Source organism: Corvus kubaryi, unplaced genomic scaffold (genome assembly GCF_017639235.1).
Source record: "Corvus kubaryi isolate FWS band 111438036 unplaced genomic scaffold, C.kubaryi_AGA036_p1.0 133, whole genome shotgun sequence".
Classification (NCBI taxonomy): domain Eukaryota; kingdom Metazoa; phylum Chordata; class Aves; order Passeriformes; family Corvidae; genus Corvus; species Corvus kubaryi.
This window is the reverse complement of record NW_024580667.1, coordinates 12,581,597-12,597,376: the sequence shown is the minus strand read 5'-3', so window position 1 is coordinate 12,597,376 and position 15,780 is coordinate 12,581,597. Positions and strand designations below refer to the sequence as shown.

The 15,780-nt window shown below is 36.7% G+C and overlaps 1 protein-coding gene across 7 annotated transcripts in view; it reads left to right on the top strand.

The window, feature by feature from the left end:
• The window catches only part of CDKL5 (cyclin dependent kinase like 5), a 130,678-nt gene that overhangs the window by 80,105 nt on the left and 34,793 nt on the right, over positions 1 to 15,780 (top strand). For all 7 annotated transcript variants that reach the window (XR_006017570.1, XM_042037017.1, XM_042037008.1 and 4 more), the window contains 5 exons: positions 1,225 to 1,345; positions 2,475 to 2,534; positions 8,009 to 8,099; positions 12,392 to 12,581; positions 15,655 to 15,735. Coding sequence is in view for 6 of the 7 variants with exons in the window: in XM_042037017.1 (XP_041892951.1) it covers positions 1,225 to 1,345; positions 2,475 to 2,534; positions 8,009 to 8,099; positions 12,392 to 12,581; positions 15,655 to 15,735 (543 nt within the window). In the remaining variant the exon portion in view is untranslated. The remainder of the gene's footprint in view (positions 1 to 1,224; positions 1,346 to 2,474; positions 2,535 to 8,008; positions 8,100 to 12,391; positions 12,582 to 15,654; positions 15,736 to 15,780) is intronic.

Below are 15,780 nucleotides of genomic sequence, written 5' to 3'. Positions count from 1 at the left end.
CAGATCCAGAGCCTTTTGTGTGGACAAGAATCTAACTAAAATCAATAGGGTTTCTTAACAGAACATTCCTTTCCTCAGATCTGAAGTGTGTTTCTAAGAAAACTTACACTCAAACACATAAGTTCCAGTATTTACTCCCAAATTGCAAAACTTAGAAATGTTTTCAAATATCACCAAAATCCCTACTCTTTTATGTATTAGTGTTCATTAAAACATCTTTCAAGAGAAACCTCAGAAATTTTACTGTAAAGCTAAAGAAAATGTTTGTCAAAGACAAGGTAAATTTACTGTAAATGAAAAATCTACAAATGCTCAAATCCATAATTAAATGAGTTATGTAAGGCAATATAGCCAGAATACTTATATTTCAGTGTTCAGACTGAAATATAAATAAGACTTTTCTCTCTTCAAGCGGGCTGATGCTGCCCATTATTAATTAATTCAGAAATCAACACACAAACTTCATTGTACTTCTAATTGTGCAAAATTAGAGACATTTGCTAACATAATGGGAATCTAAGTGTTCTTTTTCGAAGAGGAAATTTACTAGTATAAAGAGTAAGTTTATTTTCTTTCCTGTGTGTATCCATAAAACAGTTGATATGGCCGTGGTTACTGTAGTGCCAAGATGTCAAAGATCACTATAGCTGATCTATAGCTATAGGATACTCCCTAGGTTTCTATTTATGCCCCTGTGAGGCATTTTTATATCTGTTACTTCATTTGCACTAAGGGGGCTTGTATTGTTTTATACCCATTCATATCCAGATACAGTTTGTGATTCATCATGGCCCTGCAGTGTCAAAGTGGCAGAACTAACACAATGAAGAAAACAGTATGTTAAAGCATTGTTGAATATTTACAAAATGCTTTGATTTGCTAAACTTTTTATATTGTCACACTGACCTGGTGTTTCTGTTTAAGCAATGTTTTGTAACTAAATGACTTTTAGGTGTCTTAGGGAAGTGGTTTAATTGCAGTCTTTTAAGGACTTGTGGTATATCTGTGGTTCACCTTTTAGGATTGTCTTCACAAGTGTTTTCTCTGGAATGAAAACACTAGGAGAATGTGTATGATTAAAATTCACTTCCTGAATGTTAAACTACTGATTTTCCATAGCTGGGCTCTGGAGCCCGAATGTATTGCTTCAGAAGGCTGAAAGCATGTTATCTTCCAGCAGCTAGAGTATAGCTCTTTTAAATAATGTATCTTTTAAACATTTAGAATATGCTTGAATTGCTAGAAGAAATGCCAAATGGAGTTCCACCAGAAAAAGTGAAAAGCTACATCTACCAGCTAATTAAAGCAATTCATTGGTGCCATAAGAATGATATTGTTCATAGAGGTAAGTGTGTAGTTCTCCACATAAATAAGCCCCTTTCTAAAGGGAAACATGTTATACCTTGAAGTAATTTGCATTTAACATAAATATAAGCAATTGCTTTGTATCAACAGGAATAAAAATGTAAATTTGGCTGGGTCTTAAGTCTGTTGCATGACTCCAGATCATTTGAAACTAAATTCATCTACATAACAAGTTTGCTGTCCACTGTCTTTGGGAAATGATAAGCACAGCAAACTGAAACTGCAGTAACAGACATTGTGTAAGAAAAAGGAAATTTTTTAAGCATTTCATGATGCTCAGTCATTTCAATTTTGAATCTGATAATAGAATATTAGAAGAAAAATAACCCAAAACTTAAAACTTGGTCCCCCATGTTTTACTTCTTAAGGCAGTTCCTCCCAGCTCCTCTGAGTTTCAGCTCTGTATATTTACTTTCTCCTTTAGCTTCAAGCACTTAGAGTGCATATCTTGATGTATGACTTTATCTAGTTTTATGTATTTTATCCTGATTTAATAAAATTGTATTTTTCTTTGTGACTTCGCAAGAGTAACATTTCTAATTAATGTTTCCAATAAGATAAAATTCTCTCACAGTATGCTTTTTATATTTAAGAGCAGCATGATTCTAAAAATATTTTCAAAATGTAATTTGGAAAAGGTACCATGTGTATAATATAGGAATGAAAAAAGGGCTTAAAACTAGACAAGACATTTCTTCTAAACAAATTACAAGAGGTGATCAAGATGGTCATTATAACTGAAAATGTTGAGCACAACATACTTAATATTTAACTGGTTAACTGGGTAATTGAATATCAATAATTTCTTTTATTTTGCAATATGAAGTATAGATATTGGTTTTCTGCCCAGGAATATCTGTAAGCACATTTTATCTTTCCATATTTTGTTGGGAAACACTTAAAAGACTTCAAAAGGCAAAAAATTAATTCTGCCTGTTCACAAACTGAATTGCTGGAAGCTGTTTCAGCAGTTGCTCTTGTAATGCTTCATTTATGATTGCATGAATATCTCTAAATAACTTATAATGAAATAATATTTGTTGAAAAAGTCCAAAATTAAAGAGAAGTGAACAGCTTTTTTTTTTTCTCTCACCCACTCAATACTTCAGATATCAAGCCAGAGAATCTCTTAATAAGCCACAATGATGTTCTGAAGTTGTGTGACTTTGGTAAGTTCGGGAAATACCTGCTGCTTATCATCTTAAAGAAAATCTCTTGCAGTGGAGTTTTGCCTTATTTTGTAAGAGTTCTACAGCATGTACTGTTTAAAAGTCTTTTAGCAGTCAGAATTGATTACTGCTTCAGGTTTGGGGCTAGTATTTTAATTTGAAAGATCTTTGGGATTAATTTGCATACTCTGTGAAATACCTGTGTTAACATGTCAATAGAAACACTGTATTTCTCTTCCTGTATTAGACAAGGTTTCTGCTTTTGATGTTGCTGACACTCAGCTGAGAGGAGCACAGATGATGGGCTGATTAGGAGGCTGGCGAAACTGTAGTTTTATCTGGCCTGTGTCTTAAAAGAAAAGATAATTCTTGATTGTTTAGTAAAGACTCATTAAACTTACACTTTTTATATGTTTTTCAAACCACTGGCTTTTGTGGAATGTTATGTGTAGTTATAGGTCGATGCTTTTTGTTACCTTAATTAAGGAATCATATGTCCACCTATGATTAATGACTGAATGACTGGAGGTCAGAGTCAGAGCTGTACATGTTATGTTAAATCTGATGTTTCCTGACCTACCAATGCCTGTTTAATGTCAGCTTTAAGGCTTTGAAGAATCATCACCCGAGTACAAGGCGAACTTTGCCCATGTGAGTAATCTCAGAAGACAACAGGGCAGAGTGTTCCAACAATCTGTATTTTTATTCAAAACACTACATAAACACAGAATAAAATATTGTTCCCTCTGAAAAGCTTACCATTTGGCTTAGCAAATAAAAGCCGATTCCATAGTGTTACCCCAAGGGTACTTTTCAGTAAGAATGATTTGAAAGCTGTCATTTCAAACCTCTGCAATTTTGAATGAAAAGAAGAACTGCTAACAAAATAAATCAAACTAGTTTTTAAGGAAGACAAAAAAGGTGTTTGTCATTTGCAGTGCTGCTTATTTCTTCTAATCCTAAAGGCATTTTTGCTTAACCATTCAGAAACAATAACTGTTCTAGGAAGAACCTTAGAAGATTTGTTCCATATAAGTTCTTTAAATTCAGGGCCATTTATTCTGCAATGTAGGGAACTGCACAGCTCTGACAGAACACCAGGGTACTGTTGTGTGGCACCCTTGGTGCCTTTGCCTTTTTGGTACCCACGGGCCTCCTGTCTGCACCGCTGTGGCTGCCGTCCCTTACCTTACACTGATTATCAGTGTCTTGCCTGACTGATTATCCCTGCCAGGCAAACCCCACTGAGGGACCAACCCACTGCCCTGTGCAGAGCTGAACAACCAACACAGGCAGCACCTGTCCCTGATCAATGCACACCCCAGTCTGGGCTGATGTCCTCACAAGCAGGAACAGCCAGTGGCAGCATGGAGATGAGTGGGTCCTGGTGGGAACTGTGCACCCTACATGTCCTTCCTTCCCTGGCCCTTGCCCTCCCTCTTTCAGTTTTTTTGGATGGGCAATGTCCCTGCTTGAAAGTAATGCCATTAGAGTTGTCACATGACATCAGCTGACATATCTTTGTGTGTGAACTTGTGTCAACATCCTCTGTGCAGCAGAATTGCGGGAAAATAAAAAGCCAGACAGATGGTATGGTCATGTTTTGGACATCAGTTTTTGCACTAGATAGAGATGATGTGAATTCTGCCAGCAGTGATGCATGGTCTGTTGGCTTGCTCACGCTGTGGGTTCCAGCCACATTCTCTTTCTGCTGTTGGAAAGGATGTGCAATCACCATGAACTCAGAGTGATCAGCACAATATCAAGGAAGGCAAACTATTACAGGAATTTCTGTGGTTCTTAATGTTCATGTGGGTTAGTTATAGTTTTAATTGGCCTTTCAGTTTTAGTTGAATTTAAAATTCTGAGCAACTCTTTTAAGATGGAATCAGTTTTGATTTTTTAGTGTTATTGCTAATTGACAAAATTGCTGGTAGCTTAAGCTATTACTGTAAAATACATGTCAGAATGGTGTTAACCACAAGTGTTTCCTGAACGTGCAGAGATTAGGATATAAGAATTTGCCTTTTAGCATGATTTAACATATGCTGCCTGGCTACCTAACTTAATTCATGTTTGGAACACAGGTACTTGTCACATACAGTGTCACATTCCTCATGTACTTACAAAGAAAAGGATAATGCATCCGTTTCCAGTGGCCCAGTGGACAGCAACAGTTTAAAAAGTTCATAAATTTTTAACAAGATAGTTCTTCATAATCTTTGTGCCATGTGTTCTGTACATACCGTGCTAGATAAAATTGAGATTGGTTGTTGTGCTTGCCTGGACACATGTTGTGTGGGTGTCATTTCTGCCAATAGAAGTGGAAAAAGAGAACAGTACAAAGAGCCGATTACAGCAGGTGCATCTGACTGTTGGAAATAATTCGGTTTTCTGACTAGTGTGTTTGCTGTTTCAACACCAGGGCTTCAAAATTACTTGTTTTAGCAATCTCTTAATCTGTGTATGGCATGTAAGCATAGAAATCGTAAAACATGGGACTGGAAAAGACCTCAAGAAATCCTCTAGTTTTTCCACCTACTCAAAGAAAGGATTAAGAATGTCTGTGTCATTCTTGACAGGTGTTTGCTTAGTTTATTCTTACAATTCTGAATAATAAAGGTTCCCTAGTGTTCCTAGGCATCTATTAAAGTACTTACATGTCATTAACAGTAGAATGCCTTACCTTATGTCTAACTTAAATGTGCCTTGTTTCTCTGTAAGAAACTGACAACCTCCTCCTTTTTTTCTTACATCTTTTTCCTTGACATCTCTCCTACCATGTTCTTAGTTGTTTAAAGTCCTTTTGTGAAATTGCTGATTTTGCTTGTTATTTCTTTCTGCATCATGATGCCTTTGCAAATGCTATTGTTTTCAGTTGCTCTCACCCAAATCTCCTCCTGTCTTCATCTTATCTATTCCTTCTCACTGTTCAGAATTTGTCTAATCTTCTCCCTAGTTTCCTTCTCTTGTTTCTATATTCCTGATACCTTAGCACAATTTGGAGGAAGGAACAATAAGCAAACTCCATTATAACCAAAAATAAAAGTAATTGTTCCCTTAAAAAGATATTACGTTTTTCTGAACTGTTATTTCTGTTCATCCTCTTTCTGCATGGTGTCATAGGGTCAGAGCAATTGAATCTATAAAATGCATCACCCAGCAGTATAGAGGTGACACTGAAGCCCATGATGAAAATTTTACTCTCTGTCTTGCCACGTCAAATCCATGCTGCACCTGGCCTGTAAAGTTGGGGGTTGATTTTTCAGACTGCACTAGCTGGTTTCTGGACATAATAGCTCCTGCCTGTGACCAAGTTCTGATAGACTGGCCTGGAGGGAGGAGGATGAAACCTTGACCTGTTGATTCTTCTGATGCCCAGGAGCTTATGTGCTGCCAGGCTCATGTGTTACATCAGCATGTGTTTATTTCTATTATGTGACAACTTTTTTCCCTTCTTCCTGTCCCCATTTCAGTCTAGGGTTTCCCACTTTTTGACTGTCCTATTTCTTCAGTGTAGCTCCTGATTATGTTCCCTCTGTTCTTAAAGACATGAATGAAGGATTTTCCACTGCCAAGATTAATCAGATAGCTTGTAATTTGAAACAGAAATGGGGCTGCCTAAGCCGTTCTAAATATAGTAATGTTTTGAAAATCACTCAATCCCCATGTTAGAAGTAAAAAAAAAAAAAAAAAAAAAAAAAAAAAAAAAAAAAAAAATTCCTTTCCAGCTTTTCTGCAGCAGCACCAGTAATGTTCATTAGACTTTGTGGGAACAGATGTGAATTACTATTTTGGGGCAAATTTGAAATATCCATTCCTCATCATACTCATCCCGTCTTTTAGTTTACTAACACTTGAAGTTACAGGTATCTTGCAAAAAGTAACAGCTGTAACCTATGTCATTAACAAATTTTTAACTGTTTTCTATGATTATTAGTCTAATAATAACAATAACCTTCATCCAAATTGTTACTTCAACTTGGAGTAAATTAGTATTTCACAGGGATGAGTGGAACTGGGCTTCTTCACACTAAGCTTTACAAGTCCAGAATACAAAAAAAATTCTAAAAAACAAGATAAAAAATTTGTAACTTTACAAAACATCGTTGTATGGGAAAGGTAATTTTGGAAGCTTCTGGAAAGGAACTCAGACATAAAGCAAAACATTTATTGCATTTAAGGTGCACTTACTGATTCAGGAAATAAAGTTATGCCTTACTCTTCTTCAACACTTTGGAATTTTTATTATTTCTTCATTGTTCATGCAATAATGGAAAGACTTGTGGTGATTTCACTGAAGGGAATTTTGAACTGTGTTTTAATGTTACATCCCAGTAAGACAGCATTTGGAAATGCTGCTTCTGCATTTCAGTCCCAGAAGCTTGTCTCAATTTGAGCTTTAGTAAGGAGCCGATGCATGTGGAGTCTTGCTGCTGAGATCTGTCTGTCCTGTCTCACCTAATTGTTAATTATTTATTTGAAAACAGTAAGACTTTATACTTTTTGAAACATCAACATCTGCCCTAGAGTACTTCTACCTGAAAAATCCAGTAACATTACTGTGGTGCTTGGCTGGCTTTTTATAAATGGAGGAGAATGAAAATAAAAGTTTAAATTATTCCTACAACTGGATTTTCCAGTAGATGCACTCTTCTTTCAGCCAGTGGTCGTAATCATTATGCCTTTGGACAGTAGGGAAGTTTTGGTACAATTGCAAGTAAGTAAACATTTTAAATTTTTTTGTTTTATTCTTAACAAAATGATGTGGATAAGGAAGTTAATTTGGACATGCTTTCTGATCCTAATTCATGAAGAGCCTTATTGTGAATGTGGTGCTAAAGCAGTTGGGAAGCCAAAACATGTAGGGTGAGCCAAGTGCAGATATAAACAGTTTTGCTGATCTTTCCTAGATTCCTGCATTTTATAGTTTTGGGCAGATAACCATTTTGCTTGCCAGGCCAGGGAGGGAATGCACTTAGATGAGAGTAACACGTAGTTTTTTGACCGTTTTAAAAAATCAAAGACTGTAGTAGTTAGGATCAATGACCAGAATAGTCTAGTCCACATGCATGTGTAATGTTTCTAAAGTTATGAATCTTCTTCTGTAAACAGCATCTCAGTGAAATTTAGTGGCTAGTATTTCAATAGCTGACATGGCATACTGACAGTTCACTTCTATCAGTCTGTTTTGGTTACGTAATAGCATACAGAGTAATAGCAACCCCACGGACTTGTGAGGAGAGTACACAAGTAAGGGAGTCATTAAAGCTGACACTCTGACTTTCACTGTTGTATCAATAAAAGCTTGCATTTCAGTAGACAAGCAATTGTTGGAGACATCATTCTGTAGCAGGGGCTGTAAACAATTTGCTTCTATGTAAATAGACGTGACCTCTTGCTGCCAAAATCAGTGGTGATACACATATTGTTTTTAAAATGGGATGTAATACTTCGCACTGTTTCTCTGACAGGCTTTGCTCGTAATCTCTCTGAAGGAAGCAATGCTAACTATACAGAGTATGTGGCTACCAGATGGTACCGCTCACCTGAACTCTTGCTTGGGTAAGTACAGTTTGAGAACTGCCATGATAAATGTTCACTGGTTCTGTACATTTTTTCGGCACCTTTTGTAAGCTTTGCCTGTGGGGAACTGTGTTTGATTTAAAGGCAGGATTTCAAGAGGCTTTCAGATTTTCATTAATTTTGTTCATTTCCAGTAAGTCAGTATGAATCATTGACATACTGACCTGTCTTGAGCTGAGCAGTGTTTAACTGACTAAAGTATTAATCTGAATTATAACAGATGTACTTCCAGCTCCTCCACCCCCATCCCCAGTTCTTTCAGAAGAGGTTTCCATGGTAGTAGTCTAGCCTGGAATGTTCCATCAGCCCTGTGTGGACATCACATAGCAATGGCAGTAAAGCTTTCACAGTACAACACTCCTGGTTACCTTCATCCTTTGCATCCAAATTATATTCGGAAGAAATTTTTTGCTCAGAGGTGGTAAGGCTCTGAAACAGGTTGCCCAAAGAAGCTGTGTGTGCCTCATCCCTGGCAGTGTCAAGACCAGGTTGGATGGGGCTCTGAGCATCCTGATCTAGTGGAAGGTGTCCCTGCCCAGGTGAGGGGGATTGGAACAAGATGATCTTCAAAGGTCCCTTCCAACCCAAAACTTTTTATGATTCTGTGCTTTGATTTTCATTTGTAGTTACCCTTTGCCAGCACTGCTGAAGTCACTCAAGAGGATGGTGCTAGCTTTCTACTAGTTAGGAAGAATTTATTGAAGGAGGCTGTATAAATCATTTTAATAAAGCACTGAGAAGTTAGCATTGCATTGACTACAAAAGCATTAGTTACATCAGCCAGGAAATTTAGTTTTACTCCCTTTATTCATCTGTAAAATGAGCGTTTTACTACCTCACAAGGTGAAACAAGTTTTAAGATGCTAAATGAACAAATTCATGGGACCCAAAAGGGCAAAGGAAGAGGAAAAAAAACCATGAAGGTCTATGATAGGTGATCTTCCTATTACTGTCAAGTTAAACAGAGCATTAATCTAAACTACATGAACACTCTCATAGAATACAATTCTAATATACAGTGCATGTGTATTTATAGACACATATTCTTAAAATAAGGAATTAGTAGCCACAGGATGAATCAAAAAAGTTCTGGTCACTCCTAAGAATCTTTAAGCACCATGTTAAATAGTGCTGGGAAACAAGTCTTTGTTGGAACCTTTGATTAACACTGAACTAGATATTTTTGAATGGGTAAATAATTAAGTAGTAATTACTCTGTCAATAGGGTCATCCCAGTATTCCCAGAGCTGTGCTAATCTTAATCAATTTTTTGGCAGTTGTTTTCTTACATGCAGAATAGTATGTTAAAGTTGCCATTAAAAAACTCAAAGCTCAATTTTTTATGTTTTGGAGAAAACAGTAAAGCTTCCAGTGAAGTGTGTATGTGCATATACAAGTATAAAAAAAAAGACTTGGAAAGAAAGCATCAATTGTGACCTTTTTAGATACAAACCATTTTTTCCTGTCTCTAGCAGTAATGAGGTTTTAGGAGGAAGGACATGACAAGCTTGGCAGACATAGTATTAGTCTGACCTGCAGTTTTTGAAACTATTTTGTTAGCAAAGGAAATTTAGCAGGAATCATTTGTGTTTGCAGTTGACTAAATCTGTTTGATTAGCTTGTAGAGAAAGGGAGGGGATTTGTGTATTTAATGTTTCAGTTGTGCTCGTGTATGTTCTTAAAGCCAACTTTTTCTGGCAAAGTGATGCCTGTTCCTTGGCAATCCTGTTCTATTTCCCAGGCATTCATCTTTCCCATTCCCCCTTTCCTTACATGTAGCATATTTTTAAAAGCATCTAATATTCAAAAGTCTTCACAGGTTTAATTAAATACATTCATTTTAACAAATACAGTTTTACTTTTTCAACTTCTAAAATGTGTCCCAGAGAGGTTTTTGTTTAGTGATAACATTGAAGACTTAAATTTCAGGAGAGGAAAGAAATTGCTGCCTAATTATTCATAGAACATCTAAAATCTACTCACTTTGGAGACCCTCAGGTAACTACTGTTAGTGGAGTATTCTGTACCCTTATATGACAAAATATTGCTAAAAGCCAGTAGATTTTAAAACATGCTAAATTACTAGATGAAAGCATGTTTTGGAGAATCTAATATGTGCAGGCATAAACTATAGTGCTTCTCTAGAGGCATGGTCTATCTGTCCTATAGGAGTTCTTTCATTTGTCCAGCCATGTCACTCTTGCATTTTTTTGTCTGCTGTGATCTGAGGAGACTGATCCTGACAATCAGCAGAAAAGAAGTCTCAAGCTTGCCTTTTCAAACAACAATGTTGCAGTTTGTGCTTTCTTGAGAAATGGTTATTTTCTGATTTGTTTCTGTTTGACTACAGAGTAAATAGTGAAAAGTTCTTAACTGTGATTCAGCTTCCTTTATTCTTGAGGGCAAGGGCAGGTAATGGTCTGTACCTCAAAGGAGTGTTAGCCCATCCCTCAGTTGTAACCCTAGCTTGTTCTACAGTACCTCAGCCTACAGCAGCCTTTTCCCTATTTCACATTTTAGTGGAGAAAACGTGTATTAAAGGAGTTGCAAATAAGGATGTATTCGCTTTTTTGTCATAATAAAGGGGTAGGATTTTTACCTGCACTCTCACTGTTTTGCCTACAGAGCCTCAGTTTTCCAATACAGTCATAATAAAAGGGCAGGATTTTTACCTGCACAGAATATTTTAAGAGCAGATCCTTGGCTTTGAAGTCCATTCTTGGCTGTGTTGCCTTGTGCACTGAGAAAAAAAACTAGGCCTTCCTTGTCATTCTGACCTAATGGGTGGGTTGGAGGAGCAGCATCCTAGAAAGGTCAAACACAGAGTCTCAGCAAATCCACAGGTAGTCACTGTGCAGGATTGGTAAGCAAATTATGAAGCCCACTGAGTAGTGGTGGTACTAGAAGAATTGTGATGTGTCTGCTTTGCCTCTGGTGGTTCCTTGTCAGCAGTCTATTCCAGGGAGACAGACTTTGATTTTGGGATGGTTGTTGTGAGAAGACTACAGTGTCTCATGGCACATTCTCTAAGGCAAGTGGTTCTTGAAATTTTGGTGTCCTACTTCAGCTTTCTCAGCTACCACAGAGTCCTGCCCCGGTCAGCTCAGTGAACCTGTGGTTTCACTCGGGCTGTTGTCCAGCTAGAAATGCTTTCTCACCTTCACCTAACCAAATCACCATAAGGGTTTACAGTTCCTCTGGCCAAGTGTCCTCCCTACAAGCGAAGTAAATAATCATGAGTAATCAATGGGGAAAAGTCAAATATTTTTTCTTTAGTTTGAGGATGTTCTTTCTTTAAACATCGTTGATCAGCAGCATAAGGAAGGAGTGAAGGAGACAGATTTAGGATAGGATTTGTCACCTACAGCTCTTGGTGCTGTCTTACTCCAGAAAAAGGCAAGCCAGCTGTAATGTAAATCTCTTGAAACAGAGTTTGAGTTATTGCATTACAAGTTTTAAAAAGGAGAGACTCAGTGAAATATGTTTTCAGTTCAATATTTGTTCCAGTCTTTATTATTTTTACATGCTTTTTCTTTGACATGAAAAGAATTCTTCAGTCATTCTGTTCAAAACCTAAACATTGGAAAGACATTATTGAAATAATATGGGTGTACAATGATTTTTTAAAAATTCAACAAGCAAGAATTTGGGTGTATAAAAAAGAGTTCTCCCCAAACCCCAACCTGTGGCTTTACTCCCAAACAGGAATTACTTACTTTATGATGCTTTCATTGCTTCCTCTCTTATGTTTTCTAAAGGATAGTTTTCAGGAGCGCTCCTTTTTCTCTCTAATTAAAATTTTTGTGTATAAATGCTGAAAAAAAAAAGATTTCTTAGGATTTCTGTTCTCCCAGTGGCCAGGCCCAGTATGCCTACCCACCTATTAAGCACAATCGAGCAAGAAATGCAATGCAGAAACAGAATGCAGGCATGCGCCCTAGAGGGAAGGGAAGTTAGTGGTAGTTTAACTGTGAGTGGAGAAGGCTTTGCAGTCAAAAGGTTATTCTTGTATGTAAAATATTTCAAAAAGAACAGTGTGTGCCTGGGAGCATGTGAGAATTCCTCTCCTGCCTTTTCAAGCAATGATAGATACATCAGGAAATCTAGGGCAGAAACAGAGGGCTTGGGTTTTGAGGTAGTTTCCTTAATATCAACGTTTATTTTTCTGTGTTGTGAGGAAGTGGGCCATGAGAGATATGGCAAATAAGTTGAAGCAGCTCAATAAGAAGACAGTGGCAGTGGGTGACAAGCATTTTCTTTTCACTTCACAGAGCCCCTTATGGCAAGGCTGTGGATATGTGGTCTGTAGGCTGTATCCTGGGAGAGCTGAGCGACGGGCAGCCCTTGTTCCCTGGCGAGAGTGAGATTGACCAGCTCTTCACCATTCAGAAGGTGCTAGGCCCACTGCCAGCCGAGCAGATGAAGCTCTTCTACAGCAACCCACGCTTCCATGGTTTGCGGGTAAGAGAAAGCTTTGTTCTTCTTTCTTACTTTTCTAACTTACTTGTGTACATTGCCACGACTGTTCTTTTCATTTGCATTGTGCATTATCTACTGCATGTGCTTCTGTGTAAGTATAGAATATATAGATTATAAGGCATTCATAAGTCAGAGTAAAATTGTGATTACACCATAACTGAGTATTACAAATACATTTGTTTTCCTGTTAAAAGTTGTTCAAAGATTTTCTTTCATTTCTTTGACATTTTTGACATGGAATTTACCTCACATTGCCCTGCCAGGTTTGCACTGTAAAGTTTAGTGGCAAAGCTCTGTCAGGTCAGGTTGTGGAAAATTCAGGACTGCTGTTTTCAAGCTAGTTTGTTGGGAAAATCTGAGCTATAGATGCTACTATCATGGCAGAGGAGCTTTCTGCCTTTTGACTTATATTCCTGGGGAGTTTACGTAAGTCACGTGAGTAAAAAAGCTCTTCCTGCTGACAGCATTCCTTTCAAGGGTTTGCCAATATAGTATAATGGCAGAGACTCACTAGTGTGAAGATCTACTCAAGTTGGGATATGCAGTATGAAAAAATACCAGAATCAATAAATAAGTAATAACTCTGTTACTTTTAACAACACCTGGTCAGTGATTGTACTCACGTTTCCTTGTAATTCCGTTTTGGTTGTCCTTTATTTATTGATGAATATTGCTTGGAAAGGTGACTTTATGATCTTGATAATATTCTGAAATCATTAGTGTAAATCATATAAAGAGACATATGAAAGTTTTAGAAGCCCTGATCTGTGCCGAAGACTGAAGATTTGAGTTTTACTCTGAGAAAGGGAAAATGGGAGAATGTGGAAGGGAAGGAGTGGGGACCTAGTTGTGTTAAAATGTGTTAAAAGTTGCTATAACTTTGGTTTAGCTGATGATGATAAGAAAAGAGTAGGCTTAAGGTGTTAAGGTAATTATTTTAGGTATAAGGATAACTTACTATTAACTTACTGAAGAGTTTTTGTTGAAGTTTGTAGACCCTTCAAGAGTGGAGGGTTTAAAAAAAATTATTAGACAAGCATTTCTTGCAAGGTTCTATTTGTATTTCACCCTGTTCAGAACAGTGGGCTGGATGGGGTTTTTGCATGAGAAATTTATAACCCCTTATCAGTAAAGCAATGCTTTAAAAATTGTAAGCAAGATAGATTACTGCCTCTTCAATGTTATTTTACAGCATTTCTGGTTGTGCAGTGTAATCTTATTTGGATAAATGCTCTGTGATGTCTTAAGATGAGAATGAAGTATCTTTGTTTTATAACTTTAAAATAGAGTAATTCAAGAAGACAGCACGGACCTAATATGATTAGCACAAGGTTCAGAGTTATGAGTCTGTTCTCATCCTGGATCAGTGGTTTATTGCTTGGCCTCAGATGTGTTTCTGCTTTCTTAGTCCTGTCTGTAAAGTCAGGATAATGGTGATGTCGACAGGGCCATATGGCTCCTCATAGAGAGTATTTTTAAAAACTGAAGTTTGAATACTGGTTTAAACTTCAAAAATACTACAAAAATTACTGGTTTGGAATATGATATTCATTAGTTAATTCATGAGAAAAAATTACCCTGTGCTGTAAAAACACCTTAAAAGTATTTTTTTTGTGAATGTAGCATAGTGCTTAATAGTGAAAGATTTTCTGTTGCAGAGCAGATAGTAGGTATGCTGTGATCAAGCCAGTTATTACTTACAAGCTGGATCTAGTGCTGGATATTCACAAGATAGAAACTAGCCCATGATGTGGAGTGTGCTCAGACTTTGTGAATTTCTACATTACCCTAAGTGAATACCATATTGCAAAACAGGATCAAAAAAAGTCTCTTCAAACACTCCTGCATGGATCCAGATTCACATTTGCAAACTTTGTCTTTTCTTTCTACTCATATCCTCCATATATATGACTATAACACAGTTTTCCTCACTCCGGAGGTTTAGAGAGTATTTAGTGATCTCTCGTCAATTCTTTTGAGGAGGAAAACATCCAGGGTATGTTGAAGACATAAGGAAATAAAATAATATGGGATCAGAAATTACTGATAGGCTCATGCCTTTATAGAAAAATGTGAGTGGCAATGTAGGGCTGTAAATACTTGTTTCTACCAAGAAGTTATGTAAAGAATCTGAAAAATTCCAGTGAAAAGCCACTGCTGCTTGTGCACGGCTTCAGCACATTTTCATGTTTCCTTGATCATTCTAGATATAGAAGCTTCTTTGTGATTGGCATTCTACATGAAGACATGAACATTTTACAGTTTGGTTCATGTTAAAATTGGAGGAAGCATGGAAGCCTTGGTTTACCTAAGTTACTATTTAAGATCAATGTAGCAGACTTGGACTTTAAAAATTCTCAATTGTTAGTAAACCACTTCAAAATAAAGCAAAGTCAAAAGAAAAATACAGTGACTATTTAGGAATAAAAGCATTCAAACTAATGTTCTCCCATTTTTCTTCAAAGTTCACATAATGTAATTTATGAAAAGTAATACTAGTACAAATAATGGATGCCTCCAGCAGTGTGCACTGCTTCTCATGGTGTTGCCAGCAGCATGGCCAAAGCAGTAACCCTGAAACTTAAAACCTTTGAGCTTTTGCCTTTTTTCACTAAAAACGTTTGGGAATTGTTTGTTAATGTTTAATATTTAATTAGTACTATATTTGCACTCTCAAATTCTCTCTAAGCTATTTTTAACCTTTTATTTAATATATGTTACTTATGTTAGTTCTGAATCTATTTTAAACCTCCTGTCAATCATGATGCCACAAAAAAAAAATTTAAGTTTATTATTTCTCACCTGAGAGTGGTTTCTTGGCTGCCCTAATAATCAAGAATAGTTTCTTTGGTTGACTAGATGCTTATCAAACATCAAGAGTTACTTGTTTCATTATAATATTTTATAGTTTTCATAAACCACTAACTTACTCAGTGCTTATGATTCCCATTAATTACATGCCCTGATTCACCGTGTAGTTTGTATTTTTTGAAACATGGTATTTATGTATTACTTTGTTTACATGATCAGTATATTTTCACTGTATTTTTTACAGTTTCCAGCAGTCAATCATCCACAGTCTTTAGAGAGAAGATACTTGGGAATTTTAAGTGGTGTATTGCTTGATCTTATGAAGGTAGGAAAATCTCTTTTATTTTCTGTCTGTAACATGTAGGAAAAT